General features: G+C 39.2%; 1 protein-coding gene across 1 annotated transcript in view; it reads left to right on the plus strand.

Annotated features, from left to right (window-relative positions):
* Sema3e (semaphorin 3E) overlaps positions 1-26,531 on the plus strand; it is a 118,485-nt gene that overhangs the window by 43,382 nt on the left and 48,572 nt on the right. The window contains exon 5 of the mRNA XM_036181873.1: positions 21,893-21,986. Coding sequence (XP_036037766.1) covers positions 21,893-21,986 — 94 coding nt within the window. The remainder of the gene's footprint in view (positions 1-21,892; positions 21,987-26,531) is intronic.

Here is a 26,531-nt window from a genome sequence, read left to right on the forward strand (position 1 = left end):
ATTTGGTTTCTATTTAGCCCAGGGGACAATTTTGATCTCTGATGTTCTTTGTAGAATCATTGTACATTTAAATAGTTATATTTAATATTTGTGATAAAAATAAAGGAAAATAACCTGGGCCTAGCAGCACACACCTTTAATATTTGCACTTGAGAGGCAGAGATAGACAGGTCTCTGTGAGTAGTTCAATACCAGCAAGGTCTTCATAGTGAGACCTGTCTCAACAACAACAACAACAACAACAAAAAAAAAAATTTAAAGGAAAGAAAAGAAAAAACAGGAAAGCACTTTGTTTATGAAGTGCGCTGAAGAATCCAGTGCTCATTTGCATAACAGCCCAATATTGTGCATGGAGTAGCGAAGTTCAGTGGATTTGAAAACCTAACCTAATGTAGAGAGTGCATTTGGTAAGCTATTTACTGCTATGAAATATTACTTTAACTATGTAAAGATGTGTTGTTGTTTCACCTTACCTGCCTAAGGCACCTGAATGGTCTAATAAAAAGCTGAACAGCCAATAGCTAGGCAGATGAGGGATAGGTGGGGCTGAGGGGCAGAGAGAATAAGTAGGGGGGAATCCAGGCACAGGAGAAGAGGGGCAAGAGAATGAGAGAGAAAGAAAGGGAGACTCCTGGGGCCAGCCATTTGGGCAGCTGCCAGCCAGACATGGTGTAAGACATAAAGAATGAAAAAAAGGTAAAAAGCCCCGAGGCAAAATGTAGGTGAGGAGAAACAGGTTAATTTAAGTTATAAGAGCTAGTGGGACAAGCATAAGATAAGGCCAAGCATTCATAATTAATATTAAGTCTCCATGTCATGACTGGGGAGCTGGTTGTTGGCCCAAAGAAAGCCTCCTACGGTTTACTCTGCATTCTGTTTGTTCTTTACCCACTTACCATTCTACGGAAAGATCCTAGTCATCTGTTCAAAGTGTAATATAATTCTATTATATATAATGTTCTCATATATATATGATGTATGTGATATATATGTACATACATATGGCAAGAGAGAGAAATACATAGAGAGATAAATATATAGAGGGACATAAATCTTTAAAATGAAATATGGTAAGGAGGTTATTATGCTCTCTCTGTACGAAAATATATTTCTTATGGTTTGGTAAAATGAGGAATTGAAACAAAGAGAACGTTTGGAAATACATGCTCAGATTCAATAGCAGACCATGTAGCACAGTTTTTCGCTTCAGATACAGACTTTGGCTGTGATGTGGGAATCTTAATATTAGAAAACATCATTTAATTTTTTCAAGATCAAGAATACTTCAGGAATAATTTGTGCAAGAACAATAAAGTTCAATATAGGCATTTTTCTTGTTCTATATATTTCTTCTTTCCTTGAGAAAAAGCCAGGGGGCCTTTAATCGAGGCTCCTCGGAGTATTGTGAACAACTTTGTCGATTCACCCTATTTTTTCACATTTTCTTTGTTGACACTATTATGTCTAGAAGCCCTGTGGTTTCAGCCAGGCTGAATGACGAGTCGGCTGTTACAGAAAGCATGCTTTTCCATGCAGCTGTCCAGCCCCACTGCACAGATGGTGGGTTTATTTCTCCTTTTACTGGCAGCCCTTTCTCCCACACAGGACTGTGATCTTTTGTGATTGTGTATGACTCAGGGCAGCAGTCGCACTCACAGACTTGAGGAGTTTTCAAATGTGCCCAAGGAAAGGGGGACAGGGAGTGCAGAACTGGGGGGCTGTTCAGAAGACTGTCTGCATACTAAAAAGGGTATGACCTCATGAGAAGCAGATATTCATCATTTTATAAAAAGCATCTTTGTCCTAAAAACAGAATTTTGATTTTGCTCCACTCTACATGGCCAGAACAACAGTAGAGCCGTCAGACTGAGGGAAGGTACCCAGGGGAAGCAGGCAGAAGACACTATCCAGATCTTGCAACTCAGTTGGAGCTAAGATTAGTCCTTGCTTGCCATGTGTACATGTCTGAATAACTTTATCAAACCATCAGCGTTTTGAAAGTATATGTTTATTCATAGTTTCCTATATATTTCTCCTATATTATGTTATAAGTTAATATCTAGAAATGATTTAATCTTATACATAGCTATGCAGATGTAAATGCATTTACTATACATATGTTAATGTCATTGTATATCTTACATTTAGTTAAAAACAGACATGCTATAAGTCAATTATTCAATATACCATGTCAATAGAGAAATTGAATACCTAAATTGAAAAACTCATAACTACTCTAATTTCTACAAAATTATGTATACAGTAACCATACATCTAAAACTCTTAAAAAAATAGCCCATTGTGATTGCTAATGTGCTTGGCATTTCACTTAGTAGATGAAATGATGACGATTGGACCATGATGCTGGTTATAATCAAAGTTTGTTTTCTTCCCCTGTTGCATATATAGAGACCTGCTTTGTATAGTGAGTGACTTGATTATGGAAAGAGAATCCAGATAAGCTGCCTAGGAAGCTTTTTGTGGAATGGTGTTTTGTTTCAACCAAGCAGCAGATCAGAAGTCTTATGGACTGGCTAGCTATATGTGATGGATTTTTTATCCGATTAGTTAGTCATTCTCCAAAATCAAACACAGATGATAATAAGATAACTGAATCAGATGCATAGTGATAATATAATCAAAAGAAAACTGAGTTTGTGTTTCAAGTAACTAAAAATGTATTTATTTTCTTAATCTCAATATTAGATATTTACTTATGACTTTTTAAAGTTTATTTTTATTTAATTAAAATATAATTACATCATTTTACCTTCTTTCTCATTCTTTCCAATCCCGCCTACCACCACCCCACTTTGCTCCCTCACAAATGTATGAACCTTTCTTTAATTATTATAGTTACACACACACACATGAATAAACATGTAAACATAACTATTGATCTTTTAGTGTTGCCTGTATGTATATTTTTTGGTTGATCCCTGGCATTGGATAATCATTTAGAGGACCCTTCTCCAGGGAAGGCAAACTATGCCTCTCTCAGCACATGTCTGTAGCTCTTCATCCAGAGGTGGGGGTCTGGTGAGATTTTCTTCAACACCTGTGATGTTCTCTGAAACTTCGGTGTAAACGAATCAAACAATGTTTTCTGTATCTTCACCAGTGGCGTCTTTTTGTAAATCCCTCCTGTCTATTGCTTCAACGAGAAACGTTTTTGATGAGGGGTAACTGTTCGATTTATCTGTGCTTATAAAGATAAGTATTTAGACTGCAGTTAAGAATTATCCCAGCGATTTGAGAAAAACAAAGATGGCGGTGTCTGCTAGCTCCTGCCTGGGAGCTCCACAAGGTGTGAGGGACCCAGGGAGGCTATGAAGCGGGAAAGATGTCTGCAAAGCCCTCATTAGTTCTGGAATAACCTTTAAAAAAAGGCAAGTCTGAGAAGATAACTTTCAAAAAGTGGACCTATGAAATTGGAAAGAAAAATGGTGAAACAGAGCTGCACCCACAGAGGAGATGGCGAATCTGTACCCTTCACAGGGGCAGGCTGAAAACACAAAGATCATGCCTGATGTGCATGGGGCTGCTGGCACAAAGACAGGATGTGCAGCAGCCTCGAGCTCCTGATTAGGACTGTGGAACTGCTGTGGCTGGAGCCCATTCTGCTTGCCCTGCTGGAAGATGGCCAGGTTGGGAAGGTGTGTGGCAGCTAGGAGCTCCCATGGAACCTGCCCCCTGACACCCTGCCTGGCCACATTACCCTGACTGTGGGCAACAGCAGGCTTTCTGAGACAGTCTCAGCAATGGTCCAGTATTTATGATGCTTCAGAAAATGGAAACTTTGAACCAGACCAACGGCTCCTTGCAATTATTATTTTCATGTAGTACTGTTTGGGCAAAAAATATATTGTGTGGCACACTGCAGTTTCCAACGCCGCTCGCTATGATGAACCCATGTGCAATGGAGATGTGGGAAAGAGGTAGGAATGGGGCAGTGAGTGCGTAGTGCCAAGAAATGGAACGGGAGACACCATGGTGGTGACAGGCGTAAGACAAGGCTGCAGTGGAAGGGGGAAGTGAGTAAGGTTGACGGGGTGCGGTGCAGGAGCCTGGAGCTTGCATAGACTCTGTCCCCGAACGCACTGCCCAGGCACACAATCTCCCTAGTTCTGAGCAAGGACGAATGTCTGAGGTGGAGAATGGATTGTTTTCTGATGAACCCCGTACTGAACCTTGAGGTTACTGTGGATGTCTGTGGCCCTTGCTACAGAAGGAGGTCAGGTGGAAGTCTGCAGTCCGTGCTACCGCAGGAGGCCATACTGATGTTTGCATTAGTGCGGCTGCCCTGCTAAGAACTGTGTCTGGGTTCATGGTCCTGCTGCAGCTGGGGCAGTGCTGATGTCTATGGCCTGTGAGATCACCAAAGGTCGCGTGAATGTCGGGGGTCTGTGCTGCAGTCTGCTGCTGCCTGAAGCCATGCTGGTGGACATGGATGTGTTGCCGCTGGAATCCACGCTGAGGTCCATGGCACATGCTGATGACAAACCATACGGATGTCGGTTGTCGGTGCTTCCGCTGACGTAAAGGGCAAGAAAACTACTTCTGCCGTGGTGTTAATGACTGCAGACTCAGAGTTGAGAAAGAGAGACATAGAAGACTTCTGTAACAACCCTTCCCAGCTCCAAATAGCAGCCTGAATAGAAAACCATTGAAGAAAACTCTTAAAAATCGTGATGAGGATGCTGAAGTGTGGCTCTCCACAATTGAGGGATTCTGGTGTTGATGCCGGTGTGGAAGGACTCAGTTTTGTTTAAGGGGCTGGCCACTGGGAGTCTGACCATGCTGCACACAAATTGGACTATTTTCTTCTTCTTCTTTTTCTTTGGGGGGAGGTCACAAGGGTGTGGGGTGGACCTGGGAGGACTGGGAAGTGTGATTGGGGTGCATGATGTGAAAATCCCAAATAATCGATAAAAAATATTATGTTGGAAAAAATTCCACTAGCTTAGAAAAGTGGCCATAGTTGGTTCTTCTCTAAGATCTGCGCTCCTACCAGCTTTGGGTAGCTGGCTAGGTTTATAGACATGGTTTTCTCTCTGTTGAGCAGGCATCAGCCCAATTAGACAGCTGTTCGTTACTACCACAATTTGATGTAGAATACTATTTTAAGGTGTTTTGCTTTTGTTTATGCTGTGGAACATTTATTTAACGATGCAAAGATATGTTGCATTCTTTTCTGTTGCATTTGTTTAACTCTGTGAAGCTGTGTTACTGTGCCTGTCTAAAACACCTGATGGTCTGATAAAGAGGAGATCGGCCAATGGCAAGGCAGGAGAAAGGATAGGCAGAGGTGGCAGGCAGAGAGAATAAATAGAAGGAGAAATCTGGGAGCAGCAAGAAGAAAAAAGAAGAGAGAATAAGAAAGAGCAAGAGGGATCCAGGGAGAGGACATCAGTTGCCAGCCACGCAGCCACACAGCCAGCCACAGTAAGACTGACAGTGAGATTACAGAAACAAGAAAAGAAAGAGGCCCGGAGGCAAAAGGTAGATGGGATAATTTAAAGCAAGAAACAAGCCAAGCTAAGGCTGGGCATTTATAAATAAGAATAACGCTCAGTGTGTGATTTATTTGGGAGCTGGGTGGAATTCTTCCCCCGCCCCAGCCCCACAGAGCAAAAACAACCAACAACAACTGTTGCTGCATCAGGGAAATCTTGTGCTGGTCATTATTGTGGTTTGTAGGCATCACAGCTGGGTAGGATTGCTTTCAGTCCTCCTTTCTCAGCTTGAGAAGCACCTCCTGGTAGCATGAAGCCAGTCCTCAGGAAGGAGGCTTTCAGGGCAGATCTACCTCAGTGCCTGGGTCCTGAGTCCAGAATTCATGGTGTCTTCAACACTAGGAACTTACTACTTCAGGAAGGCAACCCAGGGTAATAGCAGTGACTTAATACTGTTTGGGGAGTCTCTTGGATTCTCCTTACCAAAAACTGTAAAGATGGTTTCTTGTGCCTAGCATAGGGGTTTCTGGTAGGTAGTCTGTGGCTCTTGTAGAGGAACATTATATCCTCAAGTGGTACAACTTCATGGGAAAAATGTACACACATACATGCACAAATATATTTAAGTAATTTTAGTAAACATAGACTAATGATTGCCTATGACTACTTTAAACATTCTTGATGTTTTTATTCTTCCTCCCTTCTCTTTCTGTACTGCCTTTCCTTCTCTCTCTCCAACAAAAGTCCAACCCCTAAGTATAAGTCTAAAAAATGTGACCTGCTGGCTGGTTTCTCAAGTATCACCCATATTTGACTATATTCCCAGGCTGTGTCAGTCACAGTTATTATCCTGGTGGGACCCCAGTTTATTCAGTTAACCTGAAATACTAGCATGCAATGAAAATGTCATGAGAATAAAAATAGTTTTTAGAATTAAAGATAATAAGATATATATTAATGTTGGGTTCTAAAGTTACAAAATCCTATGGTTATAAATGACTTTTATAATCTGTTGTGTATGTAGAGATTAAATTAATTTATGGCATCTGATAGTGAAGTGAAAATTAGTGTGAACATATTGAAGAATACATAAAAATATTTCAATTTTTCCAAGTGTCTCATGGTGAACAAGAAGGTACTTATACTCTAAGAAGTGTTTACGGGCTGGAGAGATGGCTCAGAGGTTAAGAGCACTGGCTGCTCTTCTAGAGGTCTTGAGTTCAGTTCCCAGCAATCACATGGTGGCTCACAACCATCTGTAATGAGATCTAGTGCCCTCTTATATCGTGCAGGCACACATGCAAGCAAAATACTGTATACATAATAAATAGATGAATCTCTAAAAAAAAGTGTTTAGAGAAGTGTTTCAGGAAGTGGATAGTTTCTGTGAACATTCTGGTCCAAAGTCTTCTATAATTGCTAATTTAAGGAAGATTTATAAACTAACATGAAAACATTTCAAAGGACTGTAATATTTTGTGTGTGCTGAAGAAAGCTTAGGAGCTTATAGGAATGTTGATAAAAGCATTTGAGATCAGTAAACCTGAGGTAAGGGCAAAAGTCAAAGTTGGGACAGATGTGGGCCAGCTGTGTCTTCTCTGGAAGCTATGCGACCATCAACTTCCTTTATGACTATATTTGTTTAAGCAACTTCCCCAAATACATATTTCTTGAGTTTCAATGTCCTTTTAAATGTAATAATCATGGTCCCTATCATTATCTAATAATGATTGTGATTTGGTTTCTAATTGCTTACTTGGGATAAGGCAAGCGTTTTACACACACACACACACACACACACACACACACACACACACACAAAGAATACATTATTCGTTTCCACAGCAGACTTATGAGGTCAGTATTTATGATAGGCTCACTGAGTAAGGTGCCCCTTTATATACACATCATTGTGCCAATAAAAATTTGGTCCTGATGTGTTTAAAGAGTCACTGTTCCTTGACACACCTTAAAAGGACCAACATGCCTCCTGCTTCCTAAAATCAATGTTGATGGAATATTTGGATCATAGGAAACAGTTAAAGATGTGGTAACTCGTCCTTCAGTACAGCCACACAGCAGTAGGAGGGATGCTACAGGAAAAGTAGCAGGGATGCTGCAGAAGTGGCCCAGAAAAGCCCTGCAGGGTACCACAGAAGTCCTTTTAGAGGATTAATTTCTTATGGTTAAATAGAGAAAGGAATAATATGATTCTGTTTCTCACAGGGAAATTGTAATATAGAAACTGGAATATTATCAAAGAAAGAATCTGTCAATTAATTGGGATATGCTGATCCTGTGCTGAATGGATGGAGAGTCAGGAAGAATAAATGTAGAATCAAAGAAAAGACCCACATGTCCTAGGGGTTAGATTTGCTAGCCAGTAGATTTAAGTGAATATTTGTTTAAAACCAGGAAATTTACTTAGATGTATATGACTAATGCCTTTAAAATATTTTAGTCACACTTTCTAAGCTCTTCCCAAAATACTGAATTAAATATAGACATTTGAAAAAGCATCTAACAAATAATGAGATAAATATTTTCTTCATTGAAAAAACCTTAATATACATTTCTAACTTCAATTATGCATTAAGCACCTCTTATATTTTTGGTTGTGAGCTTAGCCTTTAACGGCCGAGCCATCCCTCCAGCCCAACATCAAGCACTTCTTAAAAGACACCAGCAACATTCAACATCACAAACAAACACACCCTCTTGTTTACAATGGCAGAAGTGAGTAAAACTGAAATGCACATGGGTATAGAATTAGAAGATACTGCCCGGGGTCACTCTAGAGCCTCCCCTTGCTTCTGGTTCCTGCGGAAATGTAATGCTGTTTGTAAGCCGTTCTGTCTGGCTTCATTACTTACTTTGAGGAAGGAACAGGATAATGTATGCAAAGCACTTCCTGCATTTGAAAGTGTCCTACGAACATCAAACATTACCTGTGAAGAAAATATTAAAGAATGGGATCAATAGGCAGAACTAGTAACTTTAAGGTCAAACATTTCTTATAGCTTCATTTCTTCTTTTTCTTACTTGCCTCTTTATTCTTGGGAAAGATTTTAAATATTTCTTAGGATTTGAGTTTCGTGGCAAAAGGAAAAAAACAAATGGCAGAGTGACAATTGAAATTAACTTGTGATACACATTATTAAATACCCACCGTGAAGGGCAAGTTGCAACTTTTATAATTGACAATACTGAATCAAAATCGCAGGTATGTAAGAAGCTTCATATATCTCATTGCTTTCTGCCCAAATTAGCAATAACTGGAAAAGAATGTCTGTTTTTTCCTGCATTTTTGATGTTTTAGTTTTTTCCCCACATTTCTTTGAGAATATCCATGTGGCACTCTGGGGAAGTGATAGTATGAATTGAAGAAATTAATTGTTAATGGAAACCATTTTACTTCATTGATATTACACTGAGCGTCTGCCGTGTAATGACTTACAGTTATTGAGAACAAACAGCCTTCACACTAGGTGGTTCTAAGGGCCTGCTGCAAGTGTGAAAAAGAAAAATTGTTCTGCAATTACCTACCATCTATCCCATCTATATTTAGAAATATTTTTGAAGTGTATATGCTCACATTACTAAACTAGATATTCTGCTTATTTTTAGTGATGGGAGGACCCATTGAAAAAAATTGTCCTTATCACACCAAAGCACAAAATAGTCCAAATGTTAATACTCTGATGCCTTGTAAATTTAGACTGCCCACTCAGGCTGAGCTCTAGCTGTTAAAATAAAGGAAATCCAGTGTTAGTGATCAATGTGCTCAATAAGGTTAAACTCTGGAGTTACACATTGCTTGAACCATGAACCTGATTACTTGGGGGTCACTGACAATGTCACCATGACCCAAGGACTCTGGTATTTTTAGTAACTGAATTCCATTTAATGAAAGAAAATCATGTTACTTTCTTATTTGTATGTATTTTTATTGTGTGCTATATATGTAAACATTGCTTTTACAACAACAATAGCAAATAATGTAATTTTTAGAAATTCTTGTATATAGTTGATTTTGAAGTAAGCTTAACTAATACCAGCAAAGCAATTAAAATCTGGAACTACCTGTTTAAACCACAATTAGTTCTCTATGGCCTATGGTTACTGTTTTCTTTCTTTGAAATTATTGTACTGAGTCTGGGGGAATTAAGATGACCCATATCAGTTTGTGTTTCTGTCAAACAGAACTTAACGAGGCTAAAATGGCATCTGCTTTAAGGTCATGGTCCAAAAGAACAATTAAAATACATAAAGTACCACCACATCAGTCATCTAGTAAAAATGTACTTCAACAGTCTTGATAAACACCCACAATATTAAAAGAATGCTTTCAACTCAGAGAAAAGAAAGGAAGGAGGGAGTGAGTGCTGGGGAGGGAGAAAGGAAGAGAGATAGAAAGTAAGAGGGAGGAGGAGAGAGAGAGGAGGGTACTTTAGTGAAAATCACTCTAGTTACACTCATATTAGATTTGGGTATTGTTGCTGTCTTCAACAGAGTCCTTTATAGACTCTGTTGAATAAAGCAAGCAATCTCTACAATTCTTACATCTTACATCTTTAATTTCTTTTTTAATAGCTGTCATGAATAATTTGGTCATTTTCTATTCACTTGAAACTTAACATATTCTGGAAAGAGTTTGTCACGAGTTGTAAAAAACACATGATACACACACACACACACACACACATATGTATATATATATATTATCCCTGTTCAATACCTGGGACAAGGGAGAACATATCTATTTCTTCTTTCACTGATTTAGCAATCTAGTAACACTATGAAAGCCAATGTCTACTAAAGCAGACAAGAATAGAACCATATTTATAGACATCTATAGACAGTCACATTAAGCATGGCCCAATGTACAGATGATCTAATTTCAGATCAACATATAAAATCACAGTTATGTTTTATAAGTTGCTTTGGAGATGTATTCTGAAGAAACCAGAGGCAAATTCATTTCTGGACAGGCAGCATTTTCTCAGACAATGTAAATAGGTGTGGAGCATTTACTCTGTATCAGGTATTTATTTGATATAGGATATTCAAAGAAGGCAATTGGAAGATTTTCTCAAGCCAAGAGGCCAGTAAAGGAAAACGACAAGTAATAAATGTAAGGTAGGGAATAGATGGATCATTGATACATACAAAATAGTAGGATGCTGTGGGCAGAAGTTAAAATGGGAAGCAAGAGTGTCAAGTGGAATCAGATAGGAAATCCTGGTTTGCAAAGGGGAGTCTGAATTCTTGATAATATATGGGCATTATTACCCTAACTACATTGTCGAGCTCAAAAAGAGATCTTTAGAAACTGGCAAGTTCTTCAGGACAGCTGGTTCATAACTAGAAGAGAAAATGATAGAGGAGAAGAAGGACTCCAGCCAGAGGTCTTCAGGCCATATTGTGTAGTGTGTGTGAAGTCAACAGGAGAGGGCAAACTGGGAGCTGATAGGAAGAAATTCATATTTCAGAGGGAAATGTCCCTTAGTGGAGCAGAGAAAGGACAGGTGGTCCTGAAGACTGTCTGAGAAGATGCTGGCAGCTGATAGGAAGAAATTCAAATTTCAGAGGGAAATGTTCCTCAGTAGAGCAGAGAAAGGACAGGTGGTCCTGTAGACTGTCTGGGAAGATGTGGTAAAATCCAGATGATAAACCCTAAGGAATGAAGCAGTGAGTGACAGAAAGCAGACAGGGATGCTAAGAAAGGGACAGTGAGTGTAGAAGATAACTGTGTATTTAAGTTTAATGATAATAAAGTGGTGCCATTGTGTGTGGTTCCATCACTGTACCAGGCCCAGGCATTAACATGCAGAAAACTTGAAGAAGCATCTTCTACATAGGAACATAAGTGGTGAAAGTCAATTTTGTATTTAAGGTGTCAGGTTGTCAGCAGATAGGAGAAATGGTTGCTCAAAAGGATTTTAAAGGAAATTGCTAGGGAAACAAGATACTTGCCAATTTCATGGGCTTGCCCCAAATCATGCCTTTTAATGACAGTTTTGTTTTCAATGTTTTAAACTTTTAAATTAAATTCTTTACTAACATTGCTTTTCCTATCCTAAATGCAGATGATTGCACATACATTTGTTTTATTGTTCTTTAAAATATTATTGTACATAAAATGTAAAATTAGACATACTTAAGGATATCCTGTGATGCCTCAATATGGCCATACATTATAGTTGAATGTTTTTCTGTGTCCTTCCTGCCTGGTCTGCAGCCACTCAGACCCCAATAAATATACTGAGGCTTATCTTAATTATAAACTGTATAGACATTTGCTCAAGCTTATTATTGATTAACTAGCTCTTACACTTAAATTAACTCATAATTTTTATCTATGTTTAGTCACATGGCTTGGTACCTTTGCTTAGTTCTGCCTTGTCATCTTGGTTCCTCTGTGTCTGGCTGGTGACTCCTGACTCGGCCTTCCTCATCCCAGAATTCTCCTTGTCTGCTTATCCTGCCTATACTTCCTCTCTGGCTACTGGCCAGTCAGCATTTTATTTATCAACCAATCAGAGCAACACACATTCACAGCATACTGAATGACATTCCACAGCGATACACTGTGAAATGTACACTATCTTCTAACTTTGTTGAATTATGTTATAAATCATCACTATCAATCGTCCCCTGTTGTGCAATAGGACTCCAGAACTTACTACTTCTATCCCACTGTGGCTTAGTATCCACTGATCTATTTTCTCCTTCTTGACTCCCCTATTTTCACTGTAGTCATTCATGATATTCTCTAGCTGTCATTGTGAGGTTAGGTTTAATAACATTGACTAGACACATAGATAAGAGGATGCTGAACAAAAGGATACAAGGGCTGATAAATAGACAGAAGGGAAAGGAATGCTTTGTTATCTTTTATAAAATAAAGTGCCCAAATCTTGAGCACTGTGTGGATCAAAGAATACTTTTCTCATTGTGGATAATTTCATTGAAGAGTGTGGGGAGGAGATGCTAAACTAAGTCAATAAAGCATGCAAACAATTACATAGGATGATGGAGATATGCATCCGTGGTGTGGGTGAAGGTTACTGGGCCTCCAGGTCAGACCACTGAAGGGATAGGAACCATTGTGGACATCATGAAGGTAAATGGAGCAATGGGAAAGCATGGGTAAGCAATAGTTCTGGCAAAATACAGATGTCATTATCTAACAGAAGCAAAGATGTTTGAAGGATTGAACAGACAATGACACGGATCTTGATAAAAATGTGTTTTATTGTTCTGGTTTGCGATGTCCATGGTGTAGAGAAAATTATTAAGACTAACTCTTAGAGCACAGAGTATAGGGTAACATAAAGACAGGCAAGCACCGCTATCCTCTTGGGAGCTTTACTACTTTTCTATGCTACTGTAACAAATAGTCATGGGTTTCATGGCATAAATCACCATATTGTTTAGCTCATGGTTCTCTAATGAAAAACCTAAAATGAATCTTGCTAGGTGAAAATCAAGCAGCCATGAGGACTGTCCAATGGGGAACTGACGTCATCATCATTAAGAGCCTCCAGAGGTCACCAGTGTCCCTTGGTGCTGTCCCCATTCGTCCATCTTCAAAGCAAGCACTGGTGGGCCTTTCCTATTGTGAATTTCATTGGCTAATTCTGTTTTCATCATCACATCTCCTTTGTAAGGGCCCATGTAAATATATTAGATCTACCCAGATCATCAGGGTAGTCTCCACATCTCAAAACCCTTAAACTGATGCCATCTGTAAAATGCATTCTATAGTCTAGTATTAAAGACAAGAATTCTCAGACTCCATTTTTAATTTTTTGCCTGTTATAGTATCTGTGATTCAGTTATAGCAAAGATATTGAGATACATACTGCAAATTGATTGCAACTGTGTTATATCAGAAGACATAATGAAAAGTCTGAGAGAAGTATAAAATTGGAACAAAATTGTGGCATTTCTATTAATAGTAGAACCAATGGGATGAGCTTTCTTAAATTATCTTTCTCCTGGTTTATTTATTAGAAACTTTATACTTCTTATCAGCAGACTGATGAGTTTAAAACTGGATTCTTTTCAGTGTGTCCATAAGAGAGAAAAACTCTCTCTAGGGTTATTTATCCTTAACCACACAGAGAAATTGTTTTATGTCATAAAGCATCATTGACTTTGCATGTGACAATTTTATTTTGCATTTATTCCTGCTTTAGCTTGTAACTCTAAACTGTCAGAAAGCCTGTGATCACAGATGACTTGCTTAGGCAAAATGTCTGACAGGCACCCATACATTTGTCACAGGCAGCTGAAAGGTTGTGATGAAGCCACTGCTGATGTTAACACATGAGGGATGAAATAATGACTTCAGACAATGTTGCCTAGATAAGAGCCACACTTTAGACTGCAGGTCATTCTAATAAACCCCATTCTTAGCTTGCTTTTGCTATCAAGTATTTAATAAACACATTATAATAGCCCTCACCACAAAAGACTAGTGAAGATATTGTTACCACTTCATCTGCTTATGTAGCTCAAGAATAAAGTTAAAAGCAGATATATTATTATTTTTAAAGACATTATAATTAATGTAAAGAATATTAGTAAGTAGCACCCATATTGTAATTCTGCAAGAATACTTCCCACTTTTTGAGCAGCAAGCAAAGGAACAAACAAAATCAAACAACAACGACCCTTTCACTAATGGACTGAAAAGTAGAAGTTGCAGCAGCAACCCTACTTATTTTTAACATTGGATTGATAGAGTGTGTCAACTTTTAGGGTACTAAGAATGTAGACTTTTTTTAGAGAGGTGAAATCAAACAAAAAACTTATTTTGTTTATTATTTTTTCTTTTTTTATTATTATATTTGTGTTTTAATTTTACACAACATCCATGGGTTCCCCTGTCCTCCCCCCTCGGCACCCACCCCCACCTAACCCCATTCCCTCCCCCAATCCCCTCCCCTCCATTCCCATCTCCTCCAGGGCCAAGACTCCACTGGGGATTCATTTAAACCTGGTGGATTCAGTACAGGCAGGTCCAGTCCCCTCCTTCCAGGCTGAGCAAAGTGTCCCTGTGTAAGCCCAAGGTTCCAAGCAGCCAGCTCATGCACTAAGGACAGGTCCCAGTCCCACAGCCTGGGTGCCTCCCAAACAGTTCAAGCTATTCAATTGTCTCACTTATCCAGAGGGCCTGATCCACCTGGGGGCTTCACAGCCCTTGGCTCATAATTCATGTGCTTCCATTCGTTTGGCAATTTGTCCCTGTGCTTTTTGCAATCTTGGTCTCAACAATTCACACTCTTACAGTCCCTCCTCTTTCTCGACAGTTGGACACCTGGAGCTCCACCTGGGGCCTGGCCAAGGATCTCTGCATCCACTTCCTTCAGTTATTGGATGAGAGTTCCAGCACAACTGTTAGGGTGTTTGGCCATCTGACCACTAGAATAGGTCAGATCAGGCTTTCTCTCGACCATTGCCAGCAGTCTACAGAGGATGTGTCATTGTGGATTTCTGGGGACCTCTCCAGCGCTCTGCCTATTCCTGTTCTCATGTGGTCTTCATTTATCATGGTCTGTTATTCCTTGTTCTCCCTTTCTGTTCTTGATCCAGCTGGGATCTCCTGCTCCCCTAAGCTTTCTTTCTCTCAAATATTGCCCTTCATTACTCCCACTGTCATCCAGGTTGTTCATGTAGATCTCATCCATTTCTCTGTCACTGGGTGATCCTTGGGTCTTTCCTAGGGTCCTGTTTTCTAGGTAGCCTCCCTGGAGTTGTGTAGCACTCTACTCATCTTTGTTTTACATCTAGTATCCTCCTATGAGTGAGTACATACCATGTTTGTCCTTCTGAGTCTGGGTTACCTCACTCAGGATGATTTTTTCTAGATCCATCCATTTGCCTGCAAACCTCATGATGTCATAGTTTTTCTCTGCTAGGTAGTACTCCATTGTGTATATGTACGCTATTTTCTTTATCCATTCTTCAGTTGAAGGGCATCTAGATTGTTTGCAGGTTCTGGCTATTACAAACAATTCTGATATGAACATAGCTGAGCTGTGGTATGATTGAGCATTCCTTGGGTATATGCCCAAGAGTGCTACAGCTGGGTCTTGGGGGAGATGGATTCCCAGTTTTCTAAGGAAGCGCCATATTGATTTCCAAAGTGGCTGTACAAGCTTGCATTCCCACCAGCAGTGGAGGAGAGTTCCCCTTGCTCCATATCCTCTCCAGCATAAGCTGCCTTCTGTGTTTTTGATCTTAGCCATTCTGACAGGTGTAAGGTGGTATCTCAGAGTCATTTTGATTTGCATTTCCTGGATAATTAGGGATGTTGAGCAATTCCTTAAATGTCTTTCAGACATTTGAACTTCCTCTCTTGAGAATTCTCTGTTTAGTTCTATAGCCCATTTCTTAATTGGACTGTTGGGCATTTTGATGTCTGATTTCTTGAGTTCTTTATGTATTCTGGATATCAGCCCTCTGTCAGATGTGGGGTTGATGAAGACCTTTTCCCATTCTGCAGGCTGTCGCTTTGTCTTGTTGACCGTGTCCTTTGGTATACAAAAGCTTCTCAGTTTCAACAGGTCCCATTGATTGATTGTTTTTCTCAATGTCTGTGCTATTGGTATTATTTAGAAAGTGATCTCTGGTGCCAATGCACTCAAGAGTACTTCAGACTCATCTATCAGGTTCAGAGTAACTGGATTTATGTTGAGGTCTTTGATCCACTTTGACTTAAATTTTGTGCACGGTGACAGATATGGATCTATTTGCAGCCATTGACATCCAGTTATGCCAGCACCATTTGTTGAAGATGCTTTCTTTTTTCCATTGTACATTTTTGGCTTCTTTGTCAAAAATTATATGTTCATAGGTGTGCGGGTTAATGTCTGGGTCTTCAATTTGATTCCATTGGTCCACATGTCAGTTTTTATGCCAGTACCAAGCTGGGTTTTTTTTTGTTTGTTTGTTTGTTTTTTGTTTTTTGTGGGGTTTTTTTTTGTTGTTGTTTTTTTGTTTTTTTGTTTTTTTACTGTAGCTCTATAGTAGAGCTTGAGGTCAAGGATCATGATGCCTCCAGAGGCTGTTTTATTGTACAGGATTCTTTTGGCTATCCTGGGTTTTTTGTTTTTCCATATGAAGTTGAGTATTATTCTTTCCAGATCTGTGAAGAATTGTGTTGGTAATTTGATGGGGATTGTGTTGAATCTGTAGATTGCTTTTGGTAAGATTGCCATTTTTACTATGTTAATCCTGCCTATCCATGAGCATGGGAGATCTTTCCATTTTTTGACATCTTCTTCAATTTCTTTTTTCAGGGACTTAAAATTCTTGTCATATACGTCCTTCACATTTGTAGTTAGCATAACCCCAAGGTATTTTATATAGTTTGTGGCTATTGTAAAGGGTGATGTATCTCTGATTTCTTTCTCAGCCTGTTTGTCTATTGTATATAGGAGGGCTACTGATTTTTTTGAGTTGATCTTGTATCCTGCTATTTTGCTGAAGGTTTTTATTAGCTGTATCAGTTCCTTGGTTGAATTTTTGGGGTCACTCATGTATGCTATCATGTCATCTGCAAATAGGGAGAGCTTGACTTCTTCCTTTCCAATTTGTATCCCCTTAATCTCCTTATGTTGTCTTTTAGCTCTGGCTAGAACTTCAAGTACTATATTGAACAAGTATGGGGAGAGGGGACAGCCTTGCCTTGTTCCTGATTTTAGTGGTATTGCTTTGAGTTTCTCTCCATTTAATTTGATGTTGGCTGTTGGCTTGCTGTAGATTGCCTTTATTATATCTAGGTATGTCCCTTGTATTCCTGATCGCTCCAAGACCTTTATCATGAATGGGTGTTGGATTTTGTCAAATGCCTTTTCTGCATCTAGTGAGATGATCATGTGGTTTTTTTCTTTGGGTTTGTTTATATGGTGTATTACATTGATGGACTTTCATATGTTGAACCACCCTTGCATCTCTGGCATGAAGCCTACTTGATCATGGTGGATAATTGTTTTGATGTGTTCTTGGAGTCTGTTTGCCAGTATTTTATTGAGTATTTTTGCATCAATGTTCATAAGGGAGATCTGTCTGTAATTCTCTTTCTTTGTTGCATCTTTGTTTGGTTTAGGAATCAGGGTAATTGTAGCCTCATAGAAGGAGTTTGGCAATATACCTTCTGCTTCTATTGTGTGGAACAATTTAAAGAGTATTGGTATTAAGTCTTCTTTGAAGATCTGGTAGAATTCTGCAGTGAAACCATCTGGTCCTGGGCTTTTTTTGGTTGGGAGACTTTTAATGACTGATTCTATTTCCGTAGGGGTTATTGGACAGTTTAAATGGTTTACCTGGTCTTGATTTAACTTAGATATGTGGTACGTATCCAGAAAAATTTCCATTTCTTTTAGATTTTCCAATTTTGTGGAGTAGAGGTTTTTGAAGTATGACCTGATGATTCTCTGGATTTCCTCATTGTCTGCTGTTATGTCCCCCTTTTCATTTCTGATTTTGTTAATTTGGATGCTCTCTCACTCTCTTTTGGTTAGTTTGGATAAGGGCTTGTCTATCTTGTTGATCTTCTCAAAGAACCAACTCTTTGTTTCATTAATCCTTTGTATTGTTCTCTTTATTTCTATTTTATTGATTTCACCTCTCAATTTGATAATTTCCTGGTGTCTGTTCCTCCTGGGAGACTTTGCTTCTTCCTGTTCAAGGGCTTTCAGGTGTTCTGTCAAGTCACTAGCGTGAGATTTCTCCAGCTTCTTTATGTGCTCATTTAGTGCTATGAATTTCTCTCTTAGCACTGCTTTCTTAGTGTCCCATAAGTTTGGGTATGTGGTGTGTTCATTTTCATTGATCTCTAGGAAGTCTTTAATTTCTTTCTTTATTTCTTCTTTAACCCATTGGTGATTCATTTGAGCATTATTCAGTTTCCATGAGATTGTAGGATTTCTGTAGTTTTTGTTGTTGCTGAAATCTTACTTTAAGATGGTGGTCTGATAGAACACAGGAGGTTATTCCAATTGTTTTGTATCTGTTGAGATTTGCTTTGTGGCCAAGTATGTGGTCGATTTTAGAGAAGGTTCCATGGAGTGCTGAGAAGAAGGTATATTCTTTTTTGTTCAGGTGGAATGTTCTGTAGATATCGATTAAGTCCATTTGAGCCATTACATCAGTTAAGACCATTATGTCTCTGTTAAGTTTCAATTTGGCTGATCTCTCCATAGGTGAAAGTGGGGTGTTGAAGTCTCCCACTATTAATGTGTGGGGTTTTATATGTGATTTCAGGTTTAGTAATGTTTCTTTTACATATGTGTGTGCCCTTGTGTTTGGGGCATCAATGTTCAGAATTGAGACTTCATCTTGGTGGATCTTTCCTGCAATGTGTATGTAATGTCCTTCATCATCTCTTTTGATTGATTTTAGTTTGAAGTCTATTTTGCTGGTTATTAGGATGGCTACACCAGCTTTATTGGTGAAATTATTAAGGTCACTCCACGTAGTTAAAAGGGAGGTTTATTTTGTGGGGTAACTTACAAATGAAGGGGTAGGTTGCAGGGTCTGGCCAAGGTATAGCGCATTCCGGCGGTGTTCTCTGGAGAACTCTGCTGGGTCTACCTACCTCCAGCGTCCAGGGTCCCGGAACCAAGAGAGAGCCCTCCTCTTTATCCTTGGTCTTCTGCTTCCTCCTCCACCCTGCCTTGTGGGCGTGACCATTACCGAAGCCTCAGTGGGGGTTGGAACTTCCAGGCCAATGCTGGGATGGCTATCCACTACACAGCTTGCTTCTTAAGACCATTTGATTGGAAAGTCTTTTCCCAGCCTTTTATTCTTAGGAGGATTCTGTCTTTGAATTTGAGGTGTGTTTCTTGTGTGCAGCAGAAATGAACACTGTTGATCCAGGTTTAGCCACTTATCAAATAAATGTGAAATGCCCAGGAGAAAGGGGGAGTTTTAGTGAAGGCCCCCCTGAGTGTTGTCTGACATTAGGTATTGACGTCTAAGTCTGTATTAGGATTCTCTGTTAATGTTCACATGTTCTTGATGTGGAATTCGATGTCATGAGTATATGTCTTTTCACAGACTCTTACAGAGGTATGGGATGCACTGATGTGCTTCACAGAGGAGGGCTGACATTCCAGGATGATGAGCCATTAACCAAATTATTTTCAAAATAACAGGGCTAGGGGCTTCTTTGTGGAATTAGGTTTCTTTTGACCCAATTTGTCTTTCTGAAGGGAAGAATCGATCAGAAACTTAACTCCTCAGATGCATGCTGAAATCCACAATTCATTGTTAACTTCTAGGAGCCTAAACAAAGATTTCCACTAGAGAAAACTTGCAAATTTTAAAAGAAATATTGACTTCATTTCCTCCATGGAACTCCTATTCCACAAACTCTAGGAATCTCTCAATGGCTATTTCTTTTGCATTTTCTATTTCTGTCACTCATTAGAAAGTTAAAACTCATTGTATGATTCTTCCTAGATTAAATCAGCATTGTTCTTTCTTCTCTCTCTCTCTCTCTCTCTCTCTCTCTCTCTCTCTCTCTCTCTTTTCGAGACAGGGTTTCTCTGTGTAGCTTTGCGCCTTTCCTGGAACTCACTTGGTATCCCAAGCTGGCCTCGAACTCACAGAGATCCACCTGGCTCTGCTTCCCGAGTGCTGGGATTAAAGGGGTGCACCACCACTGCCCGACAGCATTGTTCTTCTTACAATGTTTGTGTTCTGGTGTCTAATACTGTCTGTTAGATAAAATAACCCCATTAGCAACTTCAGATTAGAAGATAAGTATTGCAGAGTTTTTAAGCAAACACCCAGTATTTGTTTTTTGTTTGTTTGTTTTCTATAACCTTTAAAATAGAAATGCTCTTTGTTCTCTGTTTTCTAATACTTCACCAAGTGGCGTGACTTGGAGGGCAGGCGAAGACCACACTCACACAGTTGCTCTCTTGCTAGAGTGCTCTGGTTTCCTCTGCAAATTTGTATGAAACTCTCAGCCTCAACACTAGTTTATTAGTTCTGCAACGCCTTCTCAACTGGCCTTTTTTCCTCACACCTCTGAAAATTACTGTCCATGGAAAACCTAGCAGATGCACCCTTCGACTTACAACTTACTGCTGTCTCTACTGTCATCTAAGTGTGTACAGCAGCTGAACAAGAAACCATGCTGCTGAACACAGCAGCCACACCCCTGGGCTGTTCTACAACGGTTCAAATTCAAAGACAAAACCAGATGGTCACAGGAGTCAAAGAAGCTCAGCCTGTACTGGAAGAGTCTGAAATGGAAAAGTTAGGGTAGTCATGCTAGACTTCTGCAAAGAGAGAAAAGCTCAAGTACAGGGCAGGGCATGGTAGGTAACGGGGTAAATCACGATCCACCTGGAGAGAAGCAGACCCACGCCTGTAAGCCCAGCACACGGGTGGCAGAGCCAGGCGGATCTCTGTGAGTTCAAGGCCAGCCTGGTCTACAACATGAGTTCCAGGACAGGCTCCAAAAGCTATACAGAGAAATCCTGTATCGAAAAACAAAACAAAAAAAAGCGAAGCAGTCCCAACTCTGAGGGGTCAGCTGCTGGGTGCTGTGTGTTCACGGCTGTCAGTTGGCTGAATGCCTTTCAGCATCACAAATGTTCTATAACAAATTTTCTTATTCCTAAAAGACATTTCACAGTGATTATTATTGCTACTTTCCTAAATGCCTTTCTTATAGCCAAACACTGATTGCAGAAGTGCTGGATGTTAATTATATTTTAAAAAGTGAGAAATTTAAAATCAGGAACATTCAGACAAATTTTCTGTGATTATATGTATGAAATACAGGTAAATAGTGTAATATATTTTGCGGAAATGTTTTTATTCAGCATCTTATTACTGTGAAAACAGATATTAAAAACTGAAAATGAAATAGTGAATAAAATATTGACATTAACTCATGCATGTACATTGAGTAATTATGAACTAATCATTTTAAATTGTCAGTATTGAATATTTAAAAATAACATGATGAAAATTATTGAAATAAATATTCTAAACTATCAGTAGTAAATTTTATTATTAGTATTTTCCAAATTATTCTAAACATTAATAAGGAATATTAGGGATATAAACCCCAATTCTGCTCTTATCACTGGATCTCTTTTAATACTGCTCTTCATCATGTTCTTCCTTGAATTATTTAGCCAGCACATCTCAGTGTGATTGCTCGATAAAACCTGCTAATTTCTCTCATGCCCTCATAGTCTCTGGAAACAATGAGCCTCTACTAGGATCTGCCAAGCTCCTGTGCTTATGCATAAAACTAAATTTGTAACTAAACATCGTGCTGTCACTGGGGTCCTGATGCGACCATGAAGTTAGTCACCAAACTTACCTATATTTTATCTGAACAATTAAAATCTCATCGCAATCGCCACCTTCACTGTGTCTTTCTGTTTTCTTTCCAGGAACCCCTGTTCCACTTGGAGACACACAGGTCTGAGAGAGGAAGGGGCAGATGTCCTTTTGACCCCAGCTCCTCCTTCGTCTCCACTCTAGTTGGTAATTATCTTTGCCACAGACATCAGGTGGTAGCCATGGTGATTTGAAATGTATTTTTCAACTTCAGTACATTCTTTGACATTTCTTTATACACTTTGCCTTGCCCAGTCTATCAGGTGATATCTAGAGAAATGACGCTGGATTTCAAGTCATGCTATCTTTGGTAATTTGACTCTAAAATAACTACAGATGCCATAAGTACTTATATCTCATAATGAAAAACAAAAGTCTGTGAATATATGAAACAATGATTGTTTGTGTTTGTGTGTGTGTGTGTGTGTGTGTGTATGTATGTGTGTGTGTGTGCGCGCATGCAGAGGTCAGAAGACAAACCACAGGCCTCAAGTCTGTCCTTCCACCATGTGGATGCTAAGGACTGACTCAGGACATCAGGTTTGGAGTCAAGCACATTAACTGCTGAGCCACCACATGTCCGTTCATCTGAATTCTTCTTAAGCTAGAATATAGACGGTAGAGGCTGACCAGCTCAAACTAGCACTAAATTCGTGCATTGGAACAATGCAGTAAGACCACATTGTCTGATAGATATTGCAGTTTAATTCAGGTTAATTAAACGAGTCGCCCAAAGAGCTATCTTGCCACAATAAAGAATCATGCTTTTCTGTATTAGTTAGAATTGGAAATGATGGGCTTGTTGAAGTGTTTCTGAACTGTGACAATATGAGTACATGAGACTTTCTACATTTAAAATAGATGAAAGCAATTCTTGATACCTAACAAGTGTGCTAAGAGTGTTTCTGTGTTCTCAGTATTGAGAAGCTCAGAGGATCTCTAGGCACAAGATACTATTATCACAATATAGTTGTTCATCAATGATCATTTCTCTTTGAAGAAAGGAGTAACTACAAGTTGTAGAGATCATATTCTAAGTAAACTGAAAAAATTTAGACTAGTTTGCTGATGTTTAATTACAATGTGCACTGAAGGCTGGAGAGACGGCCTGAAGTTAAGGGCACTGGCTGCTCTTGCAGAGCACAGACGTTCAATTCCCAGTGTCCTATAACCTTCTCTAGAGACAGCCCCAGGGCGTCTGATGCCCTCTTCTGACCCACATAAACAAACACACATGCCGACAAAACACCCATACACATAAAATTGAAATTAAGGTGAAAAAAAAAAGCAAAATATGCTGTGTTTGAGTCAGACAGTAAACTGGAGAATCCATTTTCTTCAAGTTTTCCCATATTTTGATGGGTCTTGTTTTATGCTCACCACATTTCCTTGTCTGGATCCAAAACCGGATCATGGTTCTGGATCATGTAAACTTTGACATAGCATTGTAATTTAAAATATTATAAAATGAAAATGTCACAGAGTAAGTTGACTTGGCTAAATATGCACCTTTAAAGATAAATAATTTAAAATAAAATGACTATTTTAAAATATTTTAGCTCCTCTATAAATCTGTGCATAAAATGTAGTGTGTGTGTGTGTGTGTGTGTGTGTGTGTGTGTAGAGTATGAAGAGACCTTAAATATAAAAACAGAACTGTTATAACAGTTTAGACAGTAGTAATCACAACATTAGTAATGACATTCTTGGTGAATACTATATCCATAATTGCTAGACATTCCACAGAAATTGGCAGGATCTGAATTAAAATGCATACATTTGATAAACTGAATGTCTGGATGGAGTACAGACTGAGAAACTTTGGCAAACAAAAATAAAATTTTGAGATATTTCCCTTATTAGAAAGATATTGGAGTTTGAATATTACATAGTATGAATTCCTGTCCAGTGAAATCCACAAACTTTTGGAAGAGAAGAACCAATCATTTAAACCTTTTGTTTAAATGGTGAAAATAGTCATTTCCATGGCTGTCTGTGGCACTGCAGACTCAGTCTTCCTGGAGCTTGTTTATTCATGGAATCTGGAATTTAAAGCTGAAGTAAGGGGGAGTATTACTGGACGGACATTGCCAAGTGAATTTCATTGAACTACTGGATTGAATCCCCTTGTGCTGAAATGTGAGGTGCTTGCCATCTGTGGGCTGTTTTATTTATTCAGAAGAGAAATCAAATAAAAAAAATGGCTCTCCAAGCTAAACACAAAAGTTATAGAACAGTCCCTCCAAAGAAAAACGAAAATATAATTCTTCATAGTTGCCGATTCTCTCTTATCCCAAAGTACTTTGGAGAAATCGTTTACTCACTGTGGAAAAGCTGTAGCCACTGGACTGGCCTGATAATCTATGTGAGCCACAGTTCTTTACATAATAGGAAGTTAAAATAATTACCTCAGTTGAAAAAGCACTAGAAAAGCTAGCTGGAAAATGGAGCTACCTGACTTGGAATTTGGCAAGTTTGATGTTGCCTACTCTGACAGAGAAGGATGTATCAATGTGATATTTTATAGACATGCATGTTCTGTTCTCATGGGCTAAAACATGACCCCCACAAAGATGACTAACCATCTTTTCATCATTATTCTTTTTGTCTTTGTTCATTGTATGTCACACAAATTATAATACCTGTTCCCATGAAGACTAACTTAATGAGAAAACATTCATTGTTGGCTATTGGTGAAATTATTATGGCCACTCCACGTAGTTAAAAGGGAGGTTTATTTTGTGGGGTAACTTACAAATGAAGGGATAGGTTGCAGGGTCTGGGTAAGGGATGTTCTCTGGAGAACTCTGCTCGGTCTACCTCCAGCATCCAGGGTCCCAGAACCAAGAGAAGCCTCTCCTCTCGATCCTGGGTCTTCAGCGTCCTTCCTCAGACCTGCCTTGTGGGCATGACCATTACTGAAGCCTCAATGGGGGTTGGAACTTCCAGGCCAAGGCTGGGATGGCTACCCACTACAGATAGCAATATTCATAAGACTATGAGGCCTCAAAGAAGAAAAATTGTGTCTTTTATTAATTCTTTGAGAAATTTCACACCTTGTGTTGTGATTATATTCACCTTCCTCCAACTCTTCCCAGATCACTATCTCCCAAAATCGCCCAAGTTTGCCCCCCTTTTTTAGTTACTGTCAAGTCCAATTTGTGTTGCCCATATATTTTTGGATATGTGATCTTCTACTGGCAAGTGGTCAATCATCAATACCTCCTCCTCTAGGGGTGTGACTTCCTGTCCTCCTCTTCCCTCCATGCTGGGATTTTGTCTGTCTTGAGCTAGCACAGGCCTTGTGCATACTCTCATAACCACCAATGGATCCATATGCTCTGTACATACATGGGAGCTCTCCAGCAGGAGCTTGCAATGACGTCTTCCAATGCCCACCAGTGTCACTTCCCCTGCCTATCTTCCCTCTTCTACTTTGTGTTTCCACTCCCCAACTCAAATATTCTCCCAAAACAGCGAATATTTTATTGTATTTCTTAACCTTATTTACCGAGACAGAGTCTCATTATGTGGCCCTGGCCAGCCTGGAAGCTGATATGTCAGCCACTCTGGCCTCAAACTCACATAGACCCACCTATGTAACTGCCTCCCAAGTTCTGGGATTAGTGTGAGCCAACATGACTGTTTATTTCTTAGCTTTGGATTCAATGATAATTTCAGTTAAATAATTCACATTATTTAAGATTCTCTGGAGTAAAGCTGAATGATATTTCATAAGTGAAAGAACTCAATATGCATGCTTTTATTAAATTTATAATCTAATTTACAGTGAAATGGTAACAGCTTCTATGTTAAAAAGAATTCAAGAGCAAAGTGATAGCCATATAGAAGCATATTCCCCATGATCAGAAGCCAATCAAACTGAGGTCAAACATTAGTGCACCTTCCTCCTCAAATGTCACTGAGACCTGATTTGTTTTGGTGCTATATATAAAAGCCCATGCCTCAAGTATAATATTTTTTGTGTATTTAGCCCATTTCTTCCCCTGGGGTACTCACAAATATTCGATTAAAGCTGTTTTAATAACTGCTAAGTACTTACTAGCTTTAAAAGCTGTGGATACCCTGAGATTTGCACTGAACTCCGCGTCACTTCCCTGTGGCTCTCTAATAGCCGGAAGGAGCTTAGCACTTACTTGTGTAGTAAAATAAAACAGAGCATATTACTTGGTGGTGTGTGGAATCAACATTTGTGAACTATTTTCTTCTCTTCGTGTTGTACATTTTCTCTTTTCATCTGTTACGTGTGATGAAATATATCTTAGGCTAGCTATCTTGTACTTTCTCTACAATCATATGGATACTTAAGTTTGTATACTTTATTTTCCGATTAATTTTGTTAGAATTTCTGGTCTATTGTAATTCTCTTATACTAGAAATGCTCCCCCTCCCTCCCTCCCTCCCTCCCTCCCTCTCTCTCTCTCTCTCTCTCTCTATCTCTATCTCTATCTCTATCTATCTCTCCTCCCACCGTGTGTGTGTGTGTGTGTGTGTGTGTGTGTGTGTGTGCAAAGCATTTAAGAATAGGTATTCATTTCTCCTGAAATGAGTATATTTATATCAAGAGCAGCTAGGAATGAATATTCATTTCTCAAATTCACCCCAATTGCATAGAAACAGACTTCGAGTTACTCGCTTACCACTTTGCCATCCCTAAAGAATATCTTATTC

The sequence above is a fragment of the Onychomys torridus genome, chromosome 3 (genome assembly GCF_903995425.1).
Source record: "Onychomys torridus chromosome 3, mOncTor1.1, whole genome shotgun sequence".
In the NCBI taxonomy this organism is placed as follows: domain Eukaryota; kingdom Metazoa; phylum Chordata; class Mammalia; order Rodentia; family Cricetidae; genus Onychomys; species Onychomys torridus.